At 40.4% G+C, this 19,954-nt stretch overlaps 1 protein-coding gene and 1 pseudogene across 2 annotated transcripts in view; both read left to right on the top strand.

Annotated features, from left to right (window-relative positions):
• Positions 1-1,431: 1,431 nt before the first annotated feature.
• Positions 1,432-19,954, top strand: part of BBS2 (Bardet-Biedl syndrome 2) — a gene marked incomplete at both ends in the record, with an annotated part of 32,452 nt that continues 13,929 nt past the window's right edge. The window contains 10 exons of the mRNA XM_080703524.1: positions 1,432-1,488; positions 2,606-3,223; positions 8,847-9,078; positions 9,975-10,096; positions 10,327-10,389; positions 11,865-11,942; positions 16,018-16,122; positions 16,211-16,297; positions 18,509-18,644; positions 19,346-19,485. Coding sequence (XP_080559650.1) covers positions 1,432-1,488; positions 2,606-3,223; positions 8,847-9,078; positions 9,975-10,096; positions 10,327-10,389; positions 11,865-11,942; positions 16,018-16,122; positions 16,211-16,297; positions 18,509-18,644; positions 19,346-19,485 — 1,638 coding nt within the window. The remainder of the gene's footprint in view (positions 1,489-2,605; positions 3,224-8,846; positions 9,079-9,974; positions 10,097-10,326; positions 10,390-11,864; positions 11,943-16,017; positions 16,123-16,210; positions 16,298-18,508; positions 18,645-19,345; positions 19,486-19,954) is intronic.
• Positions 14,284-15,519, top strand: LOC308267863 (TATA box-binding protein-associated factor RNA polymerase I subunit A-like; annotated as a pseudogene). Its single transcript has 2 exons — positions 14,284-14,395; positions 14,945-15,519. The product of its transcript is annotated as a TATA box-binding protein-associated factor RNA polymerase I subunit A-like (transcript).

Below are 19,954 nucleotides of genomic sequence, written 5' to 3' on the forward strand. Positions count from 1 at the left end.
CATATTGTAAACCTCTTAGTTCAAATGTCACTTCCTCTGAGAGGACTTTCTCAGCCCCAGCACATCAGCCTTAGGTCCAGATAAAATGACCTGATTTACTTTCATGTTAAATGTCTGTTGTTCCATATCCCCTCCAGTAAATAAACTCTATAAAATGATGAGTTATGTCTTTCTTATTTATCATTGGATCCTTAGGTCCTTGAAATTGTTTAGAATAAAAAGGCCCATGAAAAATGTTTGCCAGAAAAGAAAATGAAGGCTCCAAAATGATGTCTTTCAAGCTGTTTCATTCCTTTCAAGCTGTTCCTGGCAGAGGTGGTGTGTCAAGTTGTGATTGGCAAACAGTGGGATAGATTCCGTGAAGTGACAACTTTGCGGACACAGAGACAGGACTTCATAAAGCAGTAAGTTTTGAGGGTCCAGGGCAAAGAACAGACCCAGAGAAATTTCCATTAGAAGCCTGGTCAGGGAAGCTGCTACAGGACTGTGGGGTCTAGACAGGGGACAGATGAGGAGGCTAGAGATGAGGCAGAAAGGGTTCGAGTGAACTCAGAGGCCTGGTCTATCAGAGGGGTCCTGGAGGGCCACTGGCTCAGGTCTTGCATTTCATCACAACCCTCAAATTTAGTCTTTTGACATTATCTCCCAAAGAGGTTACAACTAGTCACAGACACACCAACAAGCTTGAAAAAAGATGCTCATTTGTACAACTTTAATTTAAAAATGTGAATACCAAAAACATTTTGGCTGGGTGTGGTGGTGCACACCTGTAATCCCAGTACTTGGGAGGCTTAGACAGGAGAGTCACAAATTTGAACCCAGCCTCTGCAACTCAGTGAGACCCTCCAAACTTTGGAGACCTTGTTTCAAAATAAAAAATAATTCGGGCGTGGTGGCGCACGCTTGTAATCCCCGCGCTTGGGAGGCAGAGACAGGAGGATCGCGCAGGTTCGAAGCCAGCCGCGCGTACTGGCTTAGGAGACCCTGTTTCCAAATAAAAATGTAAAAATAGGTCTGGGAGTGTAGCCCGGAGGTAGACGGGCTTCCAGGAACCCCAGTACCACAAAAACAAAAAAACAAAAAAAACAAAAACAAAATAAAAAATAAAATAGGGCTGGAGGTGTAGTTGAGAGGTAAAACACCCCAGGTTCAATCCCCAGTATCACCCCCTCAATTATTTTTTTTAAAATTCATCTTTCAAGACTTACCTGTGGTCTCTGCCAGTTTTAATTGTCCTCTTTCTGGCAGCCTTCTCTTCACTAGGCTTCCCAGACATGATGCAAGGTCTCCTGGTCCTACTTCGGCACTAGCTGATGCTTGCTGCTCACCTCCCCATTCCCCCCACCTCTAAATGGCTACTTCTAGAAGGCTGGTAGAGTGCGCTTCCAGGGCCTTCTCATCTGCAGTTCCTCTGCTGGAACATTCTCCCTCATGGCTGGCTTCCTCATTCTGATCAAGTCCTTACCTGAATATCACTTTTTCAGTGAGGTCTCTTCTCCTACAACCTTAATATAATTGGACTCCCTCCAACTCTATTCCTTAATTTCTCTATGGTGCTTACCACCCAGTGACTTACTCCATATTTCTTGTTTAGTGCTGGTCTCCCAGGACTAGGATGTTAGTTCCAGGAAAGCATATGTTTACTTTTTGTTTACCATGATTTATTGTCTGGAAGAGTGCCTAATACAAAGTAGACCCACAAAAAATATTTGTTGAATAAATGGTCATGGCATTTCAATTTTGCACGTTTGCATTTAAAAAACATACAGGCATGCCAGGCGTGGTGGTGTACGTTTGCAATCCCAGTACTTGGGAAGCTGGGACAGGGGGATTGCAGATTCGCGGTCTGCCTCAACGACTTAGTGAGGGCCTCTGCAACTTCGTGAGACCCTGTTTCAAAATTAAGAATAAAAATAGGGCTGAGGGTATATCTCAGAGGTAGAATGCCCCTGGGTTCAATCCTCAGTACCACAAACAAGCAAATAACAACTAAAACATACAGGCAGTCTTACAAGTCCTCCCAGTTCTATAGGCCAAAAATCTGAAATCTGGAGTCAATAGGGCCATGTATCCTCTGAAGAGTCTAGGAAGAACTGTTACTTGTCTCTTCCAAGCTTCTGGTGCTCATTCATTGGTTTCTAGTAACGTAACTCCAATTTCTGCCTATGGCCTTCGGTCTTCTCTGTCTCTCCTAAAAATTCCGATTGAATTAAAGTCTGCTCTAATCCAAGGCGATTTTATTTCAAATTCTTTAACTTCACTAACATCTGCAAAAACATTTTTCCAAATGTTACATTCACCAACCAGAACTATTTTTATCTTATTTTTTGTGCACTGGGGATTGAACCCAGGGGTGTTCTACTTCTAAGCTACACTCCTAGCCTTATTTTATTTTTTATTTTGAAACAGCGTCTCAGTAGGTTGCTAAATCTCCTTAGTTGATGAGGCTGGTCTTGAATCTGCGAGCCTCCTATCCCAGCCCCAATACTGGGATTACTGGCGGGCACCACTACATCAGGCCCCAGTACTACTTAAATGTGAGAATTCAAAGCATTTTTTTTTCTTTTAAGAGTAACAGTATACTTAGTGCTGGTAACTTCTGTAGTTTGCCTCGACATTAGGGGTAAAACAAGGGATCGAGCAGGAATTCAAGACATATCTCTTTAATGACCCTTTGGAATGGGGTAGCGTCACGTGTGGTCTGCAGCGGTGCAGATGGGTTGTCGTGCTAAAGGGGAAGCATGGGGGCTGCACTGGCTCAGTCACAGCCACCGAAGACACCTTGGAGTTGGGTCTCACGCAGATGAGTTACAGCAGCAAAAGACACCATCCCACCTGCGACAGAGAACCAATTTCAGGTTTCCCCGCGTGCAGGGTGACGACATTGCGCAACCGCAAAAGGAAGTGGGCGTGGCCCGCGCAGGCGCAGACGAAACTAGCGTGGCCCGCGCAGGCGCAGAAGGAGGTGAGTGGCGGCGCTCGCTCCTCAGTTTCGTGCCATTTCGCTTCGGGCCTGGTGGGCCTAGTCCCCGCGCAGGTCACCCGGGTGGGTGAGGCCCGTTTCGCTACGCCGGCGTCGGGCGCTGGCCCTGCCCTAAACCGCTGCATCATGCTACCAGTGTTCACCCTGAAACTGCGCCACAAAATCAGCCCCCGCATGGTGGCTATAGGGCGCTACGACGGGATTCACCCGTGCCTGGCAGCCGCCACCCCAGCGGGCAAGGTAACCGCTCCCATCCACACGGGGCCGGGCCGGGGTCCCTGGACCTCCGCCGGCCGCGCCCAGGCCCCGCCCTAGGTTGCCTAGCAACGCGTCGGTAGTCGCAGGGTACCTCTCCATTCTAGTAAGAGTAATAGGGTCAGCTATTAACAGGAGCAGCTTTTCTGAGCAGTTTAGTTTCTTACTGTCAGGCATTTAGACTCGGACATTAGTGGAGTGCCTTGACCGATAAGGAGCTTAGGGGAAGAGAAGCCTCCAGAAGGGAAGGTCCTTGGCCAGGATTAGCAGTAATAGGTGACCACAGATTCCCTCATAGGGCCTCTGTTTGTTGCTTGGCACTTCTCCCATTCTCTCACACTGTCTCTTCACAGGCAGATGGGGCAGGGATAGAAGGAAAAAGACTGTAGACACCCCTAAATTAAGTTCACGTAGCAATTTCTTTCTTTCTTTTTTTTTTTTTTTTTTTGAGATCCTAGAGATGAAACTTGGGGGCTTTCTCATACTTGGCAGGTGTTCTACACCATTGATCTATATTCTCCAGCCCTCAAATTGCACTTTTGATCCTTGAACATGTACATGCAGGGTTTTCTCAACAATGTTTCCAGTATGTACCAGATACTGTACAAAGTATGAGAGACACAGATAATAAAGACATGGTCATTCAACATTCACCAGACTTCTACTGAACACCTTTACGCTAGATATTAGGGATTCAGAGATCAAATTGGAGTTTCTGCTTTCAGAAAGCTTATAGTATAGAAGGCCCATAGGCTATAAGCCCAAGACCAGTATACATGGAATACAGTAACATCAAGGGTAATAACTTCTAACAGGCACAGAGCCTTATTTTAATTGTCTTAGCATCTTTACTACAATGTCAAAGGCAGTAGTATTGCACAGGTGTTGTGGATCCTGGCTTCATTACCTACTAAATTCATTATATTTATTGGGAAGGTACTTAGTAGAAGTACTCAATTTAGAGTGATGAGGATACATTAATTTATGTAAAGCACGTGGCATGTAGGAAGTGGTCACTAATTGTTAGCTGTTACTGTTTTCTTTTTTGATTCTCATTTTACTGACTAGAAATACTTTAGAGAGTCAAAGCAGTGACCAGAGGCCACTCAACTGGAAAGTGCTGGAAATGAGAGTAGAGTGCACGTTTTCTGATCCAGCGTGCATCTCATGGCTAGCATTTGTGTAATGATTCACAGTTTTCAAGATATGCCATGTATGTTTTATGTTGCTTCAAATGATGTGCCTGGTATACATAAATAAAAAGCAGTGATTCATTTTCATTAGTTTAATGGGGTAAAGGTCTTAGCAGAGTGTTTGGTATATGCTAATGTAAGTTGTTAGGAAGCACTGACAAATCCCCCCAAATAAATTCACATTTATTTGCTATATAATGGGCTGAAAAATGTCCTATTGATACTTGCTGGGAATGTTCTTAGCTCTGCAGGTCAATGGTGTGAAGTTTCATCCCTCTGGAGGGTAAACCAGATGAGAGTGTGTGTGTGTGTAGGAGAAAAAAAGTAAGGGAATTGGGATGATGAGATCTTGCAGTGGATCAGTCAGGCCGGATAACATCAGAGGTTTGAAGGAAATGAGGAAACAAACGGTGGGTAGGTAGGGGTAGGTGCCTTTTAGGCAGAGAAATCCACAAATGCAAAGGTTTTGGTGTGTTCCAGAACACAAGAAGGCTGTGGGGCTGGAATGGAATATTGGAGGCTGTGCTGTAACCAGGGGCCGGATCATATAGGGCCTGCCTTGCAGGCCAGGCTTTTATATGGAGTATGTAGGGAAGCCCTTGAGGGTTTTGATAAAGTGGATGGTAGGATTTGCTTTATATTTTAATAAAGGGGCTGTGGTTGGTATGTGTAAGATGTACTGCACGAAGATGCAGGAGGTACGTGTAGGAGTGAGGCGGGGAATCAGGCGGAGGTTTCTATGGAAGCCCTTATGTTAGAGTGTGACCTAGAGTGGGAGTCAGGAATACTTGATTCTAGGGCTGTTTTTGAAGATGAAATAAAGAGGTTCTGTGTTCTGTGTAATTTGATACTTTCTGTTCAGAACTCAAAAGAAATTTGAAAGGTCTGACTTAGTCTTTTATCTCGTGACCTTAAAAACTGATAACATTTTATGATCCACATAACATAAATATATCCTTTATAAACAAACATTCCAGGCGAGGCTAAAGCTTACCCTTTGACCATTAGTGCCTGTGTCTCCAGAATATATTACATTGTCATTACACCTGGCATCGGGGACATTGACTCTGGGCTGGAACAAGAATATTTTATTTGAATTTTTATTTATTTATATTTTGAGATATGGCCTCAAACTCATGATCCTTCTGTCTCAGCCTCCTGAGTGGTTGGGCATATAGGCACATGCCATGGCACCTGTTTTTAAAATATCCTTTAAAACAGGGTTCTTGCAACTCTGTTTTAAAACCGGGGTTATTTTAAAACAGGGGTTCTTTTATTTTAAAACAGGGGTTTTAAACCCTGTTTAAAACAGGGTTATTTTAAAACAGAGATATTTTAAAACAGGGGTTCTTGCAACATGAATATTAGTGTTTTCCTCTGAGAACATATTTTTACCTCACCATGGAGCTGGGGGACATTGTCAGCAGCACCTCCTCAACTAGAACAAATGCTCTGTGAACTTCGGCCAGTCCTAGGGTCTAAAACATAGGCACCGAGAGTGGCCCATTTATCCTGCGACTCAGGTTGGCTTTTTCCTTGCCTGAAGAGACAGATGGGTCTCCTGGGGACTCATTTCTTTGTGCAGAGAACAGCAGGGGGACCTGGAGAGAAGGCTGACGCCTGGGATTCTTGTTGCTCTTAGCAATGAGCGGGAATCTCTCCATTCCAGTAGCAGACTACAGAGCCCATAAGTTATTTTCCCTCTTGTTCTTTCTCAGCATATCTAATTGACTAGAAGACTGTGAGAATTGTGCTCAGAACTGTTATAGAAGGAAGTGTGATATGGTGGCCAGAGTTTAGGGTCGGGGCTTGATGTTTTGGCCCTGTTATTTACAGTCTTGAGACCTTGGGAAAGAGCCTTAACCCTTCTGATCCCTTTGACCTTATCTGTAGTTAGGGGTGAGTATAAGGATCAAGTGCAATTAGTGTTTATAAAAGCATATTGTTGCCAACTGTGGTGGTGCAGGCTTGTAATCCCAGTACTTGGGAGGCTGAGGAAAGAGGATTGCAGGTTCATAGCCAGCCTCAGTTACTTAGTGGGGCCCTCGGCAACTTGGTGAGACTCTGTTTCAAAATAAAAAATAAAAAATAGACCTGGGGGGTGTAGCTCAGAGGTAGAGTGCCCCTGGGTTCAATCCCTGGTACCACACAAAAAAAGGGATATTGTAAAATATCATACAAATGTGAACATAAAGGTAATAGTCTGTAAATGCACACCTTTTTTTTTTTTTAAAGAAAGTCAGTTTTTTGAATTTTTTCGTCAAATAGGCAACCTTTTGTAGGTAATAATTTAAAATTAAAATTGTTTGGATTTATATCGAAGGGATGAAATACTCATTTATAGATTGATAGTTTGACAACTAGGAGGGCCCAGAGACTTCTAGTCCAGCATTTTTCATCCTTTCTTTTACCAGGTTGGTCCCTGCACAACATTTTTTTTAAGACAATCAAAGTTTCCCCCAACGAAATTTTTTTTTTTTTTTTTTTTGTGGGTCTGGGGATGGAACCCAGGGGCATTCAACCTCTGAGCTACACCCCCTGCCCTATTTTTTATTTTTTTATTTTGAAACAGGGTCTCACTAAGTTGTAGAGGACCTTACTAAGTATTAGCTGAAGCTGTTTGCAAACCACAATCCTCTGGTCTCCACCTCCAAAATGCTGGAATTACAAATGTGCACCACCATGCCCGGCTCCTCCAATGAACTTTTAATACCATACACACACACACACACACACACACACACACACACACACACATATACATCTTTTTATAATATGGCCCTTTGGAAGTCACTAGCCATTCTAATATTTAATATTCCTCCACCTCACACCTGGTTACGCGTCTTGGGAGTAATATCACCAATCATGATAATACATTTTTTTGTTCTTTATTTATTTATTTATTTTATTATTATTATCATTTTTTTAGTGGTACTGGGGGTGGAACCCCATGGGCTTTCTACCTCTGGGCTATACTCCCAGACCTATTTTATATTTTATTTGGAAACAGGGTCTCACTAAGTTGCCGAGAGCCTCACTAAGTAGCTGAGGCTGGCTTTGAACCTGTGCAATCCTCCTGTCTCAGCCTCCCAAGCGTGGGGGTTACAAGCGTGTGCCCCACACCTGGCTATGATAATACATTTTTTAGTCCTAACCTTTTCACAGATGGAGCAGGGAATTTGAATGATATATGTAGACACTCAAGTAACTATAATATTTGAAACTGTTGAATGCATTATTTTTGATCCTTCATACTCTTACTACTTATAGATTATGAAAAGGTCTTCAAAAGCTGGGCATGTTGGCATGCACTTGTAATCCCAGTACTTGGGAGGCAGAGACAGGAGTATCTCAGGTTCCCAGCCAGCCACAGCTACTTAGTGAGGCCCTCGTAACTTAGTGAGACCCGGTTTCAAAATAAAGAGCAAAAATAGGACTGGGGATGTAGCTCAGAGGTAGAATGCCTCTGGGTTCAACTTCTAGTACTGCAAAAAAGAAAGAAAAAAGAAAGAAAGAAAGAAAGAAAGAGAAAGAAAGGACAGACTTTAGCTGGGTGTGGTGGCTCACGCTTGTAATCCTCGTGCTTAGAAGGCTGAGACAGGAGGATTGCACAGGTTCGAAGCCAGCCACAGCTACTTAGTTAGACCCTGTTTCCAAATAAAATATGAAATAGGTCTGGGAGGATATCCCAGAGGAAAGCCCCTGGGTTTCACTCTCAGTACCACCAAAAAAAAAAAAAAGTCTTTAAGAAATGTGATTTGTATGATCCAGTTATCCAGTTAGAGTTGGTAAAACATATTTTCAAACTACTAGACTATTATAAAGATTAGAATGTTAATTTATTTTATTAAGGGATTAGACCCAATACAGTAAAGGAAGTATTAATTTTGTGTTATCTGTGATAACAAGATTGTTATCTTGGCAACCACTTCAAAGCTGGCTGACCAAGGCTAGTTACTGAGTGTTTTGACATCCTGTTGGTAGGTAGCAGATAGGCTGCCTAGGTAAGCAACAACTACATCTCATTACTTACCTCCTTCTTTCTATGGCTGAGAATCACTGGTTTTCCATAATTTGTAATGACTGAAAGCTGACCTTAATCTATGTAGGAAAGTGACTCTTGCTGGGTGTGGTGGCGCACGCTTGTAATCCCAACACTTGGGAGGCTGAGACCAGAGAATTGCACAGGTTCAAAGCCAGCCTCAGCTACATAGTGAGGGTCTCAGCAACTTAGACTCTGTTTCCAAATAAAGTATAAAAAGAGCCTGGAGGTAGAAAAGCCCCTGGGTTCCGCCCCCAGTACCACACACACACAAAAAAGTGACTCTTGTTAATGTTGATATTTGTTAATAGTCTCATTAAAAATAATGTATGATGTTATTTAGCTTTTTTGTTATTGACTGTTTTTGTTTTAGGTTTTTATTCACAATCCTCATACACGGAGCCAGCAATTCAGTGCATCCAGAATTTTTCAGAACCCCCTGGAGTCAGATGTTTCTCTTCTCAACATTAACCAGGCAGTCAGCTGCCTGAGTGCGGGAGTACTGAACCCTGAGCTCGGGTATGATGTTCTTTTAGTGGGGACACAGACTAATCTTCTGGCTTATGATGTCTACAATAATTCAGATTTGTTCTACAGAGAGGCAAGTATACCCTTTATAACCATAAAATCCCCATTACTCAATAATATCTACTGGTGTTTTTTATTTTTGAAGGAGATCACACATTTCTTTTGGTTTGTTTATTATGTGGCTGTTACTGTATAGTTAAACAACTTGGAGAGTTTAGTATTTACATCTGCTTTATGGGACTTAAATTTGGAACTTATCTGATCATGGTTGGTAATCACTTGGTGACACTCCAGCTTGTCTGTAAGGTATATTTGTGATACCATCTGTTGAGGCCTCCTATTAAGAATTCAGTGAGGAGCTTGGAAGCCAGAAAACAGGTCTCCTGGTGGCCTTGCATTAAAGTTTAGTGTAGTAGTTTGTGGGAGAAGCCCTTACTGTAGCCTGCCATCTACAGGCTGCTACAATTTTAATACCTAAGTATTCATATTTGTTATAGAAAAGATAGGGAAGCACAAAGGAGAAAAAATCTGTAACTTCTTCTAGAAGTTATACTCTATTTCTCCCCCTCAGAAAATGAGGGTGCCTATTTTTAATATGCCCTAGTCAACAATAGATATTATAGTTCTTTTTTCATCCTTGTTTATCTGAAAAGTGAAAAATGATATATTGTAAGAATGAACATTTTTCATATTGGTGATTCTGGAGAGCCCTGGATTATCGAGACAGCGCGTTCTAACAGTTTAGTGTGAGAGCCAAGGCTCTGAGTTTACCCTGGTTCTACGCTCACCCTTGTAGAACCCGCAGTCACAGGCTTCAGTGGAGAGCCCTGGCTGCCAAAGATAGATTATGTGGCTTCTTATGAAGGATGACAGAGGAATTCAACTGTCTATATACAAAACTGCCATGTACCTGCACATCACTGTATCTAAGATTATATGGGTTTTTGTTGTTTTGTTTTGTCTTCCTAGGTAGCAGATGGGGCAAACGCCATTGTGCTGGGGAAACTGGGAGACATTTCTTCTCCTCTTGCAATTATTGGTGGAAATTGTGCGCTGCAGGGTTTTGATCATGAAGGAAATGATCTCTTTTGGACGGTATGAAGAAAGGGCATTTTTAAACATTTTTATTTTTAATTTTCTGTAGTTTTATAAAAACCATTTAATGTACTAAATAATAAAAATAAAATAGAACAATATTTATAATCATATACATTAAAAAGTACAGATTGTACTTTAGTGATTTGTATAATCCTCTCCATGTAGTTAACATATTTGGATTAAGTGAAAGAAAAGGTGGTTTAATTATTTTTTTATTTTATTTCCAGGTTACTGGAGACAATGTTCATTCTTTGGCCTTGTGTGACTTTGATGGTGATGGAAAGAAAGAGGTCTGTGGGGAGAAGATGCCCCTTTGATATGTTCAGCTGAATAGATTTCCCCACGATAGTGACATGAGTGTTAAGAGTAATAGATTCTTAAAAGCCGGGTGTGGTGGCGCACGCTTGTCATCCCTGCACTTGGGAGGCTGAGACAGGAGGATTTCACAGGTTCAAAGCCAGCCTCAGCTATTTATTGAGGCTCTCAGCAACTTAGTGAGACCCTGTTTCCAAATAAAATATATATAAAAAAAGGTCTGGGAGTATAGCCCGGAGGTATAAAGCCTCTGGGTTCCACCCCCAGTACCAACACCAAAAAAAAAAAAAAAGAGTAATAGATTCTTGTGGCTGATTTTGGAACTCTTATCTAAATTATGAGCTAACCAGCTTGATATTTCTCTCTCTCTCTCTCTCTCTCTCTCTCTCTCTCTCTTTCTCTCTCCTTCTCTCTATCTCTATCTCTGTGTATGTTACTGGGGCTTGAACCCAGAGGCATTCTATCTCTGAGCTTTAACTCTAGCCCTAATTTTTTAAATTTTGAAATAGGACCTCACTAAGTTGCAGAGGGCCTTGCTAAGTTGCTGAGGCTGGCCTTGAACCTGTGATTCTCCTCTCTCAGTCTCTCAAGTATAGGCATGCGCCACCATGGCTGGCTTTTTTCTTCTTTTTGAACAATAAAACATTTGTGTTTGATACAAAGCTCAGGGCCGTAAACTTTCAAAGACATGGCAGAGGGAAGAAAAAGCAGAACAGGGACCTTAGCCATATTTATAATCTTATGAATTGTTTCTGATGTTCTAAACCCGTATTAGTAGCTTCTAAATTTTGGCCCACTTTTTCAGTAATATAAAACTTTTTTTTTTTGATACTGGGGATGGAACCTAGAGGCATTCTACCTTCAAGTTATACCCCCAGCCCGATTTTTTAATTTCTTATTTTGAAAACAGGGTCTCACTAGGTTGCTTGCTAAGTTGCTGAGACTGGCTTCAAACTTGTGATCCTCTGTCTCAGCTTCCCAAGCATGTTCTACCACACTCAGCTGAGATGTTTTAGCTTTTGAAACTATTCTTTTAAAGTGATCTTCTTGAGAGGGCAGTACATGTGAAGTGCAGTGTTGGGCAGTAGCTTAGCCCAACACTGCACTTGTCCAAGGGCACTAGGCTCTGGTGTTTGAAGTAGAGCTTCCTTCTGTGGGCAGGGAAAATGTCTGAGCCAGGGAGCGTTGTGAGGTGCACAGTGAAAGAACATATCTGGCAAGACGTGCATCCCAGTGGCAGGATAAAATCTGGTAGCCACTTTTCCTGCACTAACTGAATGTGTTGATCCTTCCATTAGACAGGACCTTCTTGAGCATTAGATTATTAGAGGATTGGAACTCTTTGGTGGCAGTAACAGCAAAGTATTGTGTAACTTTAAATTTTAGTTATGGAAATCTTTCTGTGCTCACTTACTGAACTAAATGTGTGTGATTCTTTTCCCCCTTCAAGCTTCTTGTTGGATCTGAGGATTTTGACATCCGAGTTTTTAAAGAAGATGAAATTGTGGCAGAAATTACAGAAACAGAGGTAATTAGGACCACTCTTAAGCTTAACCTATAGATTTTTAGTTAGGCCTACTATATAATTTTCATATAGCTACACAATTATTATATGTAAATGATAGTTGTAGATCGAGAAGATATAGAGAGAAATGAGTGCCAAAAGCAGTAGTGTGAAGAAGTGTCTATATAATTTTGCAGATGGCACAGTGCTTCCTACTTTCATTGAGAAAATATGGAATGTGTCGTAATTAACTGGAAAACACAGTAACAAAATGACAAGCTGGTTGAGGCTGATAATCAGTACACAGTTATGCATTTAACAAATACAGATCCCATGCATTTGCTGGGGATAAAATGGCAAACAGGTAGATGTGATTCCTTCCTTCATGGAGTATTACAGGGAAAGCAGATGCACATACAGTACAAGTAAGGAAATCCAGAAATTAGTTTGTGTTAAATGCTGTGAAGAAAAAGAATGACCACTCCTGTTGCCTATGCTAGTGTCTAGGTGAATGGTGAGTTAACCTCGTCCTAGCAGCCATTATGTTGCCATTTATCTAGTACCCACCATTGTGCTGGTCTCATAGTTTAATCTTTGATAATATCTAAATTCTGCTAATGGTGTGTCTTGATCCAGTCTATAACAACAGGAATAGAAAATTTGGACATTATGAGACAATTAACACTCCTTTACAAGTAGAAACGAACAGTGGAAAGGTATAAGCCAGTGTCTTTTGATTACAGATGGAATTCATGTGCATATTGGCCCTTGAAATGTGACTAATCAGCCAAGTGTGGTGGCACTGCCTGTAATCCCAGTACTTGGGAGGCTGAGACAGGAGGATCATAGGTTCCAGGACAGCCTCAGCAAGTAGTGATCCTGTTTCAAAGTATAAAAATAAATAAAATAGGGCTGAGAATGTAGCTCAGAGGTAAAATGTACCTGGTTCCATCTCTAGTACCACCAAAAAAGTGACTAATCCAAATTAAGAGGTATTATCAGTATAAATACGTACAAGATTTTGAAAATATACAAAGAAAATGAATGTAAACTAAGTTTTTTTTCTTTTTTCTTTTCTTTCTTTTTTTTTTTTTTTTTTGGTGGTACTAGGGAACCCAGGGCCTTTTTACCTCTGGGCAATACTCCCAGACCTGTTTTATATTTTATTTAGAAACAGGGTCTCATTAAGTTGCTGAGAGCCTCACTAAGTAGCTGAGACTGGCTTTGAACCTGTGCAATCCTCCTGTCTCAGCCTCCCAAGCGCTGGGATTACAAGCAGTGCCACCACATCCGGTTGTAAACTAAGTTTTTATGCTGGTAAATTACTACATTTGGGGCATAGTGGGTTAAATAAAGTATTATTAATTAAAAAAAAGAAATGTCTCTATAGGAGGTTCTGTTTTATAAGAATGTGCTTATGTGTGCTTTTCCAGAAAGAGAATCCTTAGCTCTTAACTGTGTTCTTAAAGAGGTGTACAAACCTCCATCAGAAAACAATGGGCTGTTGGTGCTATGTTCTATACTATCATATCTTTTTCATTCTAATTTGTAGTAAATCTTTTCCCATTTGGTAGGAGTAATTCAGGGTTTTTAAATTTTTCTGTTATTTTTTAAATTTTAGATTGAGGAGATGTGTAGTCTTTGAAACACTTTATGCTTAAATTCTAAAATAGGAGAAGAGAATATGATATAGAGCTAGAGATTAGAAGGAACTTGTTGCTCCTCTAGTGCACAAAAGAAAGAAGTGAATGAACTAAAGAAAAATCAAAGGACCTGGGGAATCTGGGGCTAAATTTATGAAAGTATGGACTTTATAAAATTGTTCATTTGCAGAATCATTTTTCTGTCCTCTTAACTTGATTTTGCTCCTAGCTCTGATATCTTTTCCCAGCTCAGCAAAATCATGATTCAACTTGGCAGTTGAACAGTTCTAAGTATTGCCAGAGGAATGCCTTGAGCTAAATAACTCTGGATTCCTACACAGCACTTTGTATTCAGAGTTAAGTAAAGTAGGTGGTTTTGTAGAAAGGCTGTAGGTGTAAAGGAAATTATATAACTATTCTCTACTTTTTATACAATTTATTTCTTAATATCTCTTGTATTAGGGCCAGAATTAGAAAATAGATCTGTAGAACATAGATATCATTAAACATTGGCTTCAGCTTTTTTGTTCAGTATTTAAAATTTTATCTTCCTAAGGGTGTTAAATCCTTATATAGTCCTCTAAATATTTCTGGGTTTAATGTATGCAATCTGTATGTTGTTACATACTGCACATACCCATGTGCTTGGATTTTCAGTTTTAAAAGGATTATGCTTGAGTTCATTGTCACAGAGGCGCCTCAGTTGTATGTGCTTGGAATAGATGAGTGATTTCAGTGAACAGTTGACAAGGCCTATGACAGAGGATGAAGAGGAGGAAACGTCTGTGCACTCTGGATACATTTTCCCTGGCTTCAAAAACATAGACACTGTAGGTTATTTGGAAGCTTGGAAGCAAAATTCTGTTTTATCACCACCAAAACATCGTGGAGACTTTCAGTACCTTTGCTGACCAGAAGAAAAGTATTGGCATCTTGAATTATTTAAAGATCTCTTTACAACATGAATTGTATCTAGTGCATCATGGAAGTGGAATGCTTGAGGATGCAAATAGAAATCTAAGCCAGGCACAGACATGGAGATAAGGTGAAAAATCATCTTCCCAGGAAATATTAATCAACCTTGTTCAGGCCTACCAGGGGCTTTTTTTTTTGTACTGGGAATTGGACCCAGAGACATTCTATCTCCAAGCTGCACCCCAGCTATAGCTTTTATTTTTTTATTTTGAAACAGGGTCTCATTAAGTTGCAGAGGGCCTCACTAAGTAGCTGAGGCTGCCTTTGAACCTGCGATCCTCCTGTCTCAGCCTCCTAAATACTGGGATTACAGGTATGTGCTACCATGCCTGGCCTACAAGGGGCTTTGCATATTATACATGGCCTAAAAAGAAGATGAAATTATCAAAGCGTGGTGAGTGAATACAGATGAGGATGATTATGCATACAGCTCAGCAACTGAAAATATGCTCAGTGAGAGCTGGAAGATATCTGTCAATATCCCTTCATTAATTAAAATTCCTGGAGTTTGGGGTCCTTTTGTAAAGAGTTATGTTTAAGAGATGCTAGAATTCTGTAGTGATCAAGATAAAGCCTGAAAGATACTCACCAATTATGCATGTGATAAAAAGTTCCCATCAAGTCCAAATGCCCATATATACTTATACAAATTTCTAAAGAGAGAGAAGGCACCAAGAGCAAAACTGCTAAGTGTGCTTAAGATTTTATATCAGGATGTACCATCTCATAAATTGATGTTAGAATTCCATATGTTACTTAGAAAATCAGAACAAGAAGAACCCAAACTTAAATTGAAAGTATTGCTTGGAGTCTTGGATTTTGCTGGATGCACTAAGAACATAACTGATTGGAAATATTAGGCAAAATATCTGAGATAGATCTTAATGGAGAATCGTCTTGCTTGGGTTCAAGAAGAGTGGAACTCCAAGAAAAACTAGTGGCCCACCTTTCATTTCAGCTACTTTTGGATGAACAGTGATTGATTTTTTTTTTTTTTGCGGCACCCGGGGATGGGGATGGAACCCCAGGGCATTCTACCTCTGAGCTACACCCCCAGCCCTATTTTTTATTCTTTATTTTGAAACAGGGTCTCACTGAGTTGCAAAGGGCCTCACTAAGTAGCTGAGGCTGGTCGCAAACCCGGAACGTCCTGTCTGAGCCTCCCAAATGCTGGGATTACAAGTGTGCACCACCATGTCCAGTCCAGCTAATCCCCCAGTTTTATTGTGTGTTTTTATAATATTCTGAAACTTGCTTGATCTAAAACTCAAACTCTTTGAGTTTATTTAAATCTTGTTCTCCAGCTCTGAAATAGATGACATGGATCATAGAGAAGAGGAATATATTCTTTACTAATGCATTTGGAAGTGCCTTTAAGTCTAATTTTAACATAGTTGTAGCAAAGCATGAAATTGTCTAAATCTATACTTCACATTAAGTTGAACCTTAATGAAAAGCTTTTTTATGTATTATTTTTACAGATAATCACCTCTCTATGCCCCATGTATGGCAGTCGATTTGCATATGCCCTTTCCAATGGCACAGTTGGAGTTTATGACAAAATAGCCCGATACTGGAGAATTAAAGTCAGTATAGTTTAGCCTTTGCTATTCAGAGACTTTATACTTTGAATATTGAGAGACTCCTATACTAATTATTGAAATTCTTTTACAGTCCAAAAATCATGCCATGAGTATTCATGCTTTTGACCTTAATTCTGACGGAGTGTGTGAACTGATAACTGGTTGGTCCAATGGGAAGGTAAGTTTAAATAGCAGAGTTTGTGTATAATTCACAGAGTAATTTTTCTGTAATTTTGGCTGTTTGACTTAAGAGTGGTAACATCTAAATATAAGCTTGAATTCTTGGCTGTGCTTTCAAATTTAACCTCTTAGTCCTTCCACATTATTTTTCCTGATACAGAATGAGCAATGTCCTTACAGCCTTGTAAGCCCTGTTTGAGAGAAAATATCCAGGGAAATTCTATCTAAATCTCTTCTTTGAAGGAATGAGAACTCATCACTCAGGTTGATTATAGGTATAAGCCAGTAAAAAAAAAAAAAAAAGAAGAAGAAGAATTTTAATAACCTAATATTGAGTCATCTAAATAATAGCTCATTCCTAACAAATCTTTAAAACTGATTGAAAACTTAGAATTAGAGGGAAGAATGATGTTAGCATATTATTTTCCCAGCTATAACTTCAAAGTCAAATCTTTTTGCTTTCTTCCTTTTTTTAACTTCAAATGAGAATTTCTTACAGTCTTTTGGCAAGTCAAAATTGTCTTGTTAGAAAGTGCCTTAAGTAGCTGCCAGATCTCCATAGATACCATTTGCCCTCACTTTCTTGTCTGACAGTGTTGGACTGCCTAAAGAAGATCAGCTAATTCCTCTTTTCTTCTTTGATTTTTCTTTACCTTTGGCCAGCACCTTTAGCCTTTCTTTGGTGTTATACAAAGAACAGATTCTAAAAAGTTGTTAGGAGCCGGGCACAGTGGGCTGAGACAGGAGGATCACAGGTTTGTGGCCAGCCTCAGCAACCTAGTGAGGCCATCTGTAACTTACTGAGATCCTGTTTCAAATATTAGGACAAAATAGGGCTGGAGGTGTAGCTCAGAGGTAGAGTGCCCCTGGGTTTCATCCCCAGTACCATAAAAAAAAAAAAAAAAAAGGCTGTTGGTTTCTGTTTCTCTTGGATTTGTCATTGGTGTGAGTATTAAAAATTACAAGCAGCCGGGCATGGTGGTGGACGCTTGTAATCCCAGACCTTAGTGGGCTGAGACAGGAGGATCACACAGGTTCAAAGCCAGCCTCAGCTACTTAGTGAGGCTCTCAGCAATGTAGTGAGACCCTGTTTCCAAATAAATTATAAAATAGGTCTGGGAGTATAGCCCGGAGGTAGAAAGCCCCTGGGTTCCACCCCCAGTACCACACACACACACACACACACACACACACACACACACAAATAATAAATACAAATAAAAAATTAAAAAATTATAAGCAAAGACTATAGAGTTGCTTCTTAAGAAATTTGAAAGTTCATAACATTCTTTTGGGATGTTATAATAAAATCCCATAGACTGAGCAGCTTATAAACAACAGAAATTCATTTCATCCAGTTTTAGAGGCTAGACGTCCAGGATCAAAGTGCCAACATATTCGGTGTTTGGCGAGGGCCTGCCTTCTTGTTGTAGGTGGCTGTCTTTTCACTATAACCTCACATGTTGGAAGGGGTGCGGGGCCTCTCATGGGCCTCTTGGGAGTGTACTGATCCCATACATGAGGGCTCTGCTGTCTTAACCTAATCACTTCCCAAAGGCTCTACCTCCTAATACTATCACCTTAGGGGAGTAGAATTTCGACATACAAATTTTGAGTGACACAAATGTTCAGACCTTAGCAGTAAATTGTATTCTGGAAGAATATAAGTTACTATGATTGATTCAGGAGTTAGAAAACTATTGAACTTGAAGAATTATTAAAAGTTACCTCCAAATAGACTCTGGACCTATAGTTTTTATAGTTAAATGCTCTCAAATTTTTAAGAATTTTCTATTATATAATCTATTACAGAGCATAAAAAGAAGAAAATTATGCAATCATTATATAAGCGGAAAACTGATTATCTACACTTAACTAGAAATAGCATAGGAAAGGAAAACATACAGATGCCACTTGTGAATGTAGGTATAAAGATACTAAGTAAATACTGCTGGCCAGTTAACTTTGACTTTAATAGGTTATTTGTTGAATTGAAGGGCCATCCTCTCTTTTAGGATAAACTTTCATGTTCTTGAACCTGCGATCTTCCTGTCAGCCTCCCAAGTACTGGTATTCCAGGTGTGTACCACCACTCCTGGCTATAAAGGACCTTTAAAGCTAGTTTCTATTTTAAAATTTGGTGGTGGTAGTGATGGTATTTTCAAACCATAGCATAAGTGATTTTTTAAAGTTCTTGTTCTATTTTTAGGTTGATGCTCGAAGTGAACGGACTGGAGAGGTCATCTTTAAAGACAACTTCTCTTCTGCAATTGCTGGTGTGGTAGAGGGAGATTACCGGATGGATGGCCACGTACAGTTAATCTGCTGCTCGGTGGATGGAGAAAGTAAATTAGAATGAGAAATGTCCTTGAAAAGTCAAAATTTCAATTTGGGATTAAAAGTTAGGAAATTTCACTATAAAGCATTTGTGCTGAGATCTTCTAGTTAAAGTAAGGTTACCTAAGTTAGGAAGGTGAGAATTAGGGTTGTTAGATATTTTTTTTCACTCCCAGACGTATTTTTACATTTTATTTGGAAACAGGGTCTCCTAAGCCAGCGCGCGCAGCTGGCTTCGAACCTGCGCAATCCTCCTGTCTCTGCCTCCCAAGCGTGGGGATTACAAGCGTGCGCCACCACGCCCAGCTGATAGAGATTTTTTAGAAAAGCAAGAAGCACACAATAAGGTGGAATGTGTACCATTTCCAGAGAGAGAAAGAGGGAGAGGGGGAGAGAGGAAGAAGAAGAGGGAGAAAGAAAGGGAGGGAGGGAGGGAGCAAGAGATTGATTTTTGGTTGTTGGTTTTTAAGAACATGTAATTGATAACCTAAAATTAATTGTGAGATGGGCATGGTGGTCACGTCTGTAATCCTAGTGCTTGGGAGGCTGAGACAGGAGGATTGTAGGTTCAAGACCAGCATTAGCAACTTAGTGAAACTCTTAGAAACCTAGTGAGACCTTGTTAAAAAAAGAAAAAAAGAAAAAATACCTAAATGTGCCTATACTTGGGATATTCCTTGGTATAGTAATTTTTTCTCCCTCTGTTCAGTCCGGGGCTACCTGCCAGCCACAGCTGAGATGAGAGGAAATCTCATGGACACCAGTGTAGAGCAGGACTTAATCCGAGAATTGAGTCAAAAAAAGCAGAGTCTGTTGCTGGAACTCCGTAACTATGAAGAAAATGCCAAGGTAGGTTCTCGTGTGAAGGGGAAATAGAATCTGAGACCCTGAGACTGGCCAGAGCATTGGCAAATGTGAGAGAATTACAGTGCCAGAACCAGCCAGGCATGGCTTATCCCCACGTAAGGACATCCTTGAGCTTTGCCATTGTTAAAGTTAAGTGGATTAAGTGGGCATGAGTCCATAGATGCAGAATATAGAAATTCTACTTGAAGGCAGGAAATACTTTTAGTGTTTAAAGACCTTATTGAAGCACTTGTTTCAGTGATGCATAGCTGGAATCAATTTAAATGTTCATCAATGGTAGGGAGTATGTGCCAGGGAATTAACAGTAGCTCAAAAGAAAGTATGCATACTTGGAGTGACATTGAAGGGCATTTGTGGTGTAAGTTTAAAAAAAAAAAGAAGTATATGGAGTATTTTTATTGTCCTTTTCTTTCCTTTTCTTTTTGTGGTACTGGGTATTGAACTTAGGAGC

Source organism: Muscardinus avellanarius (assembly GCF_963383645.1).
Source record: "Muscardinus avellanarius genome assembly, chromosome: 10".
NCBI classification, from domain to species: domain Eukaryota; kingdom Metazoa; phylum Chordata; class Mammalia; order Rodentia; family Gliridae; genus Muscardinus; species Muscardinus avellanarius.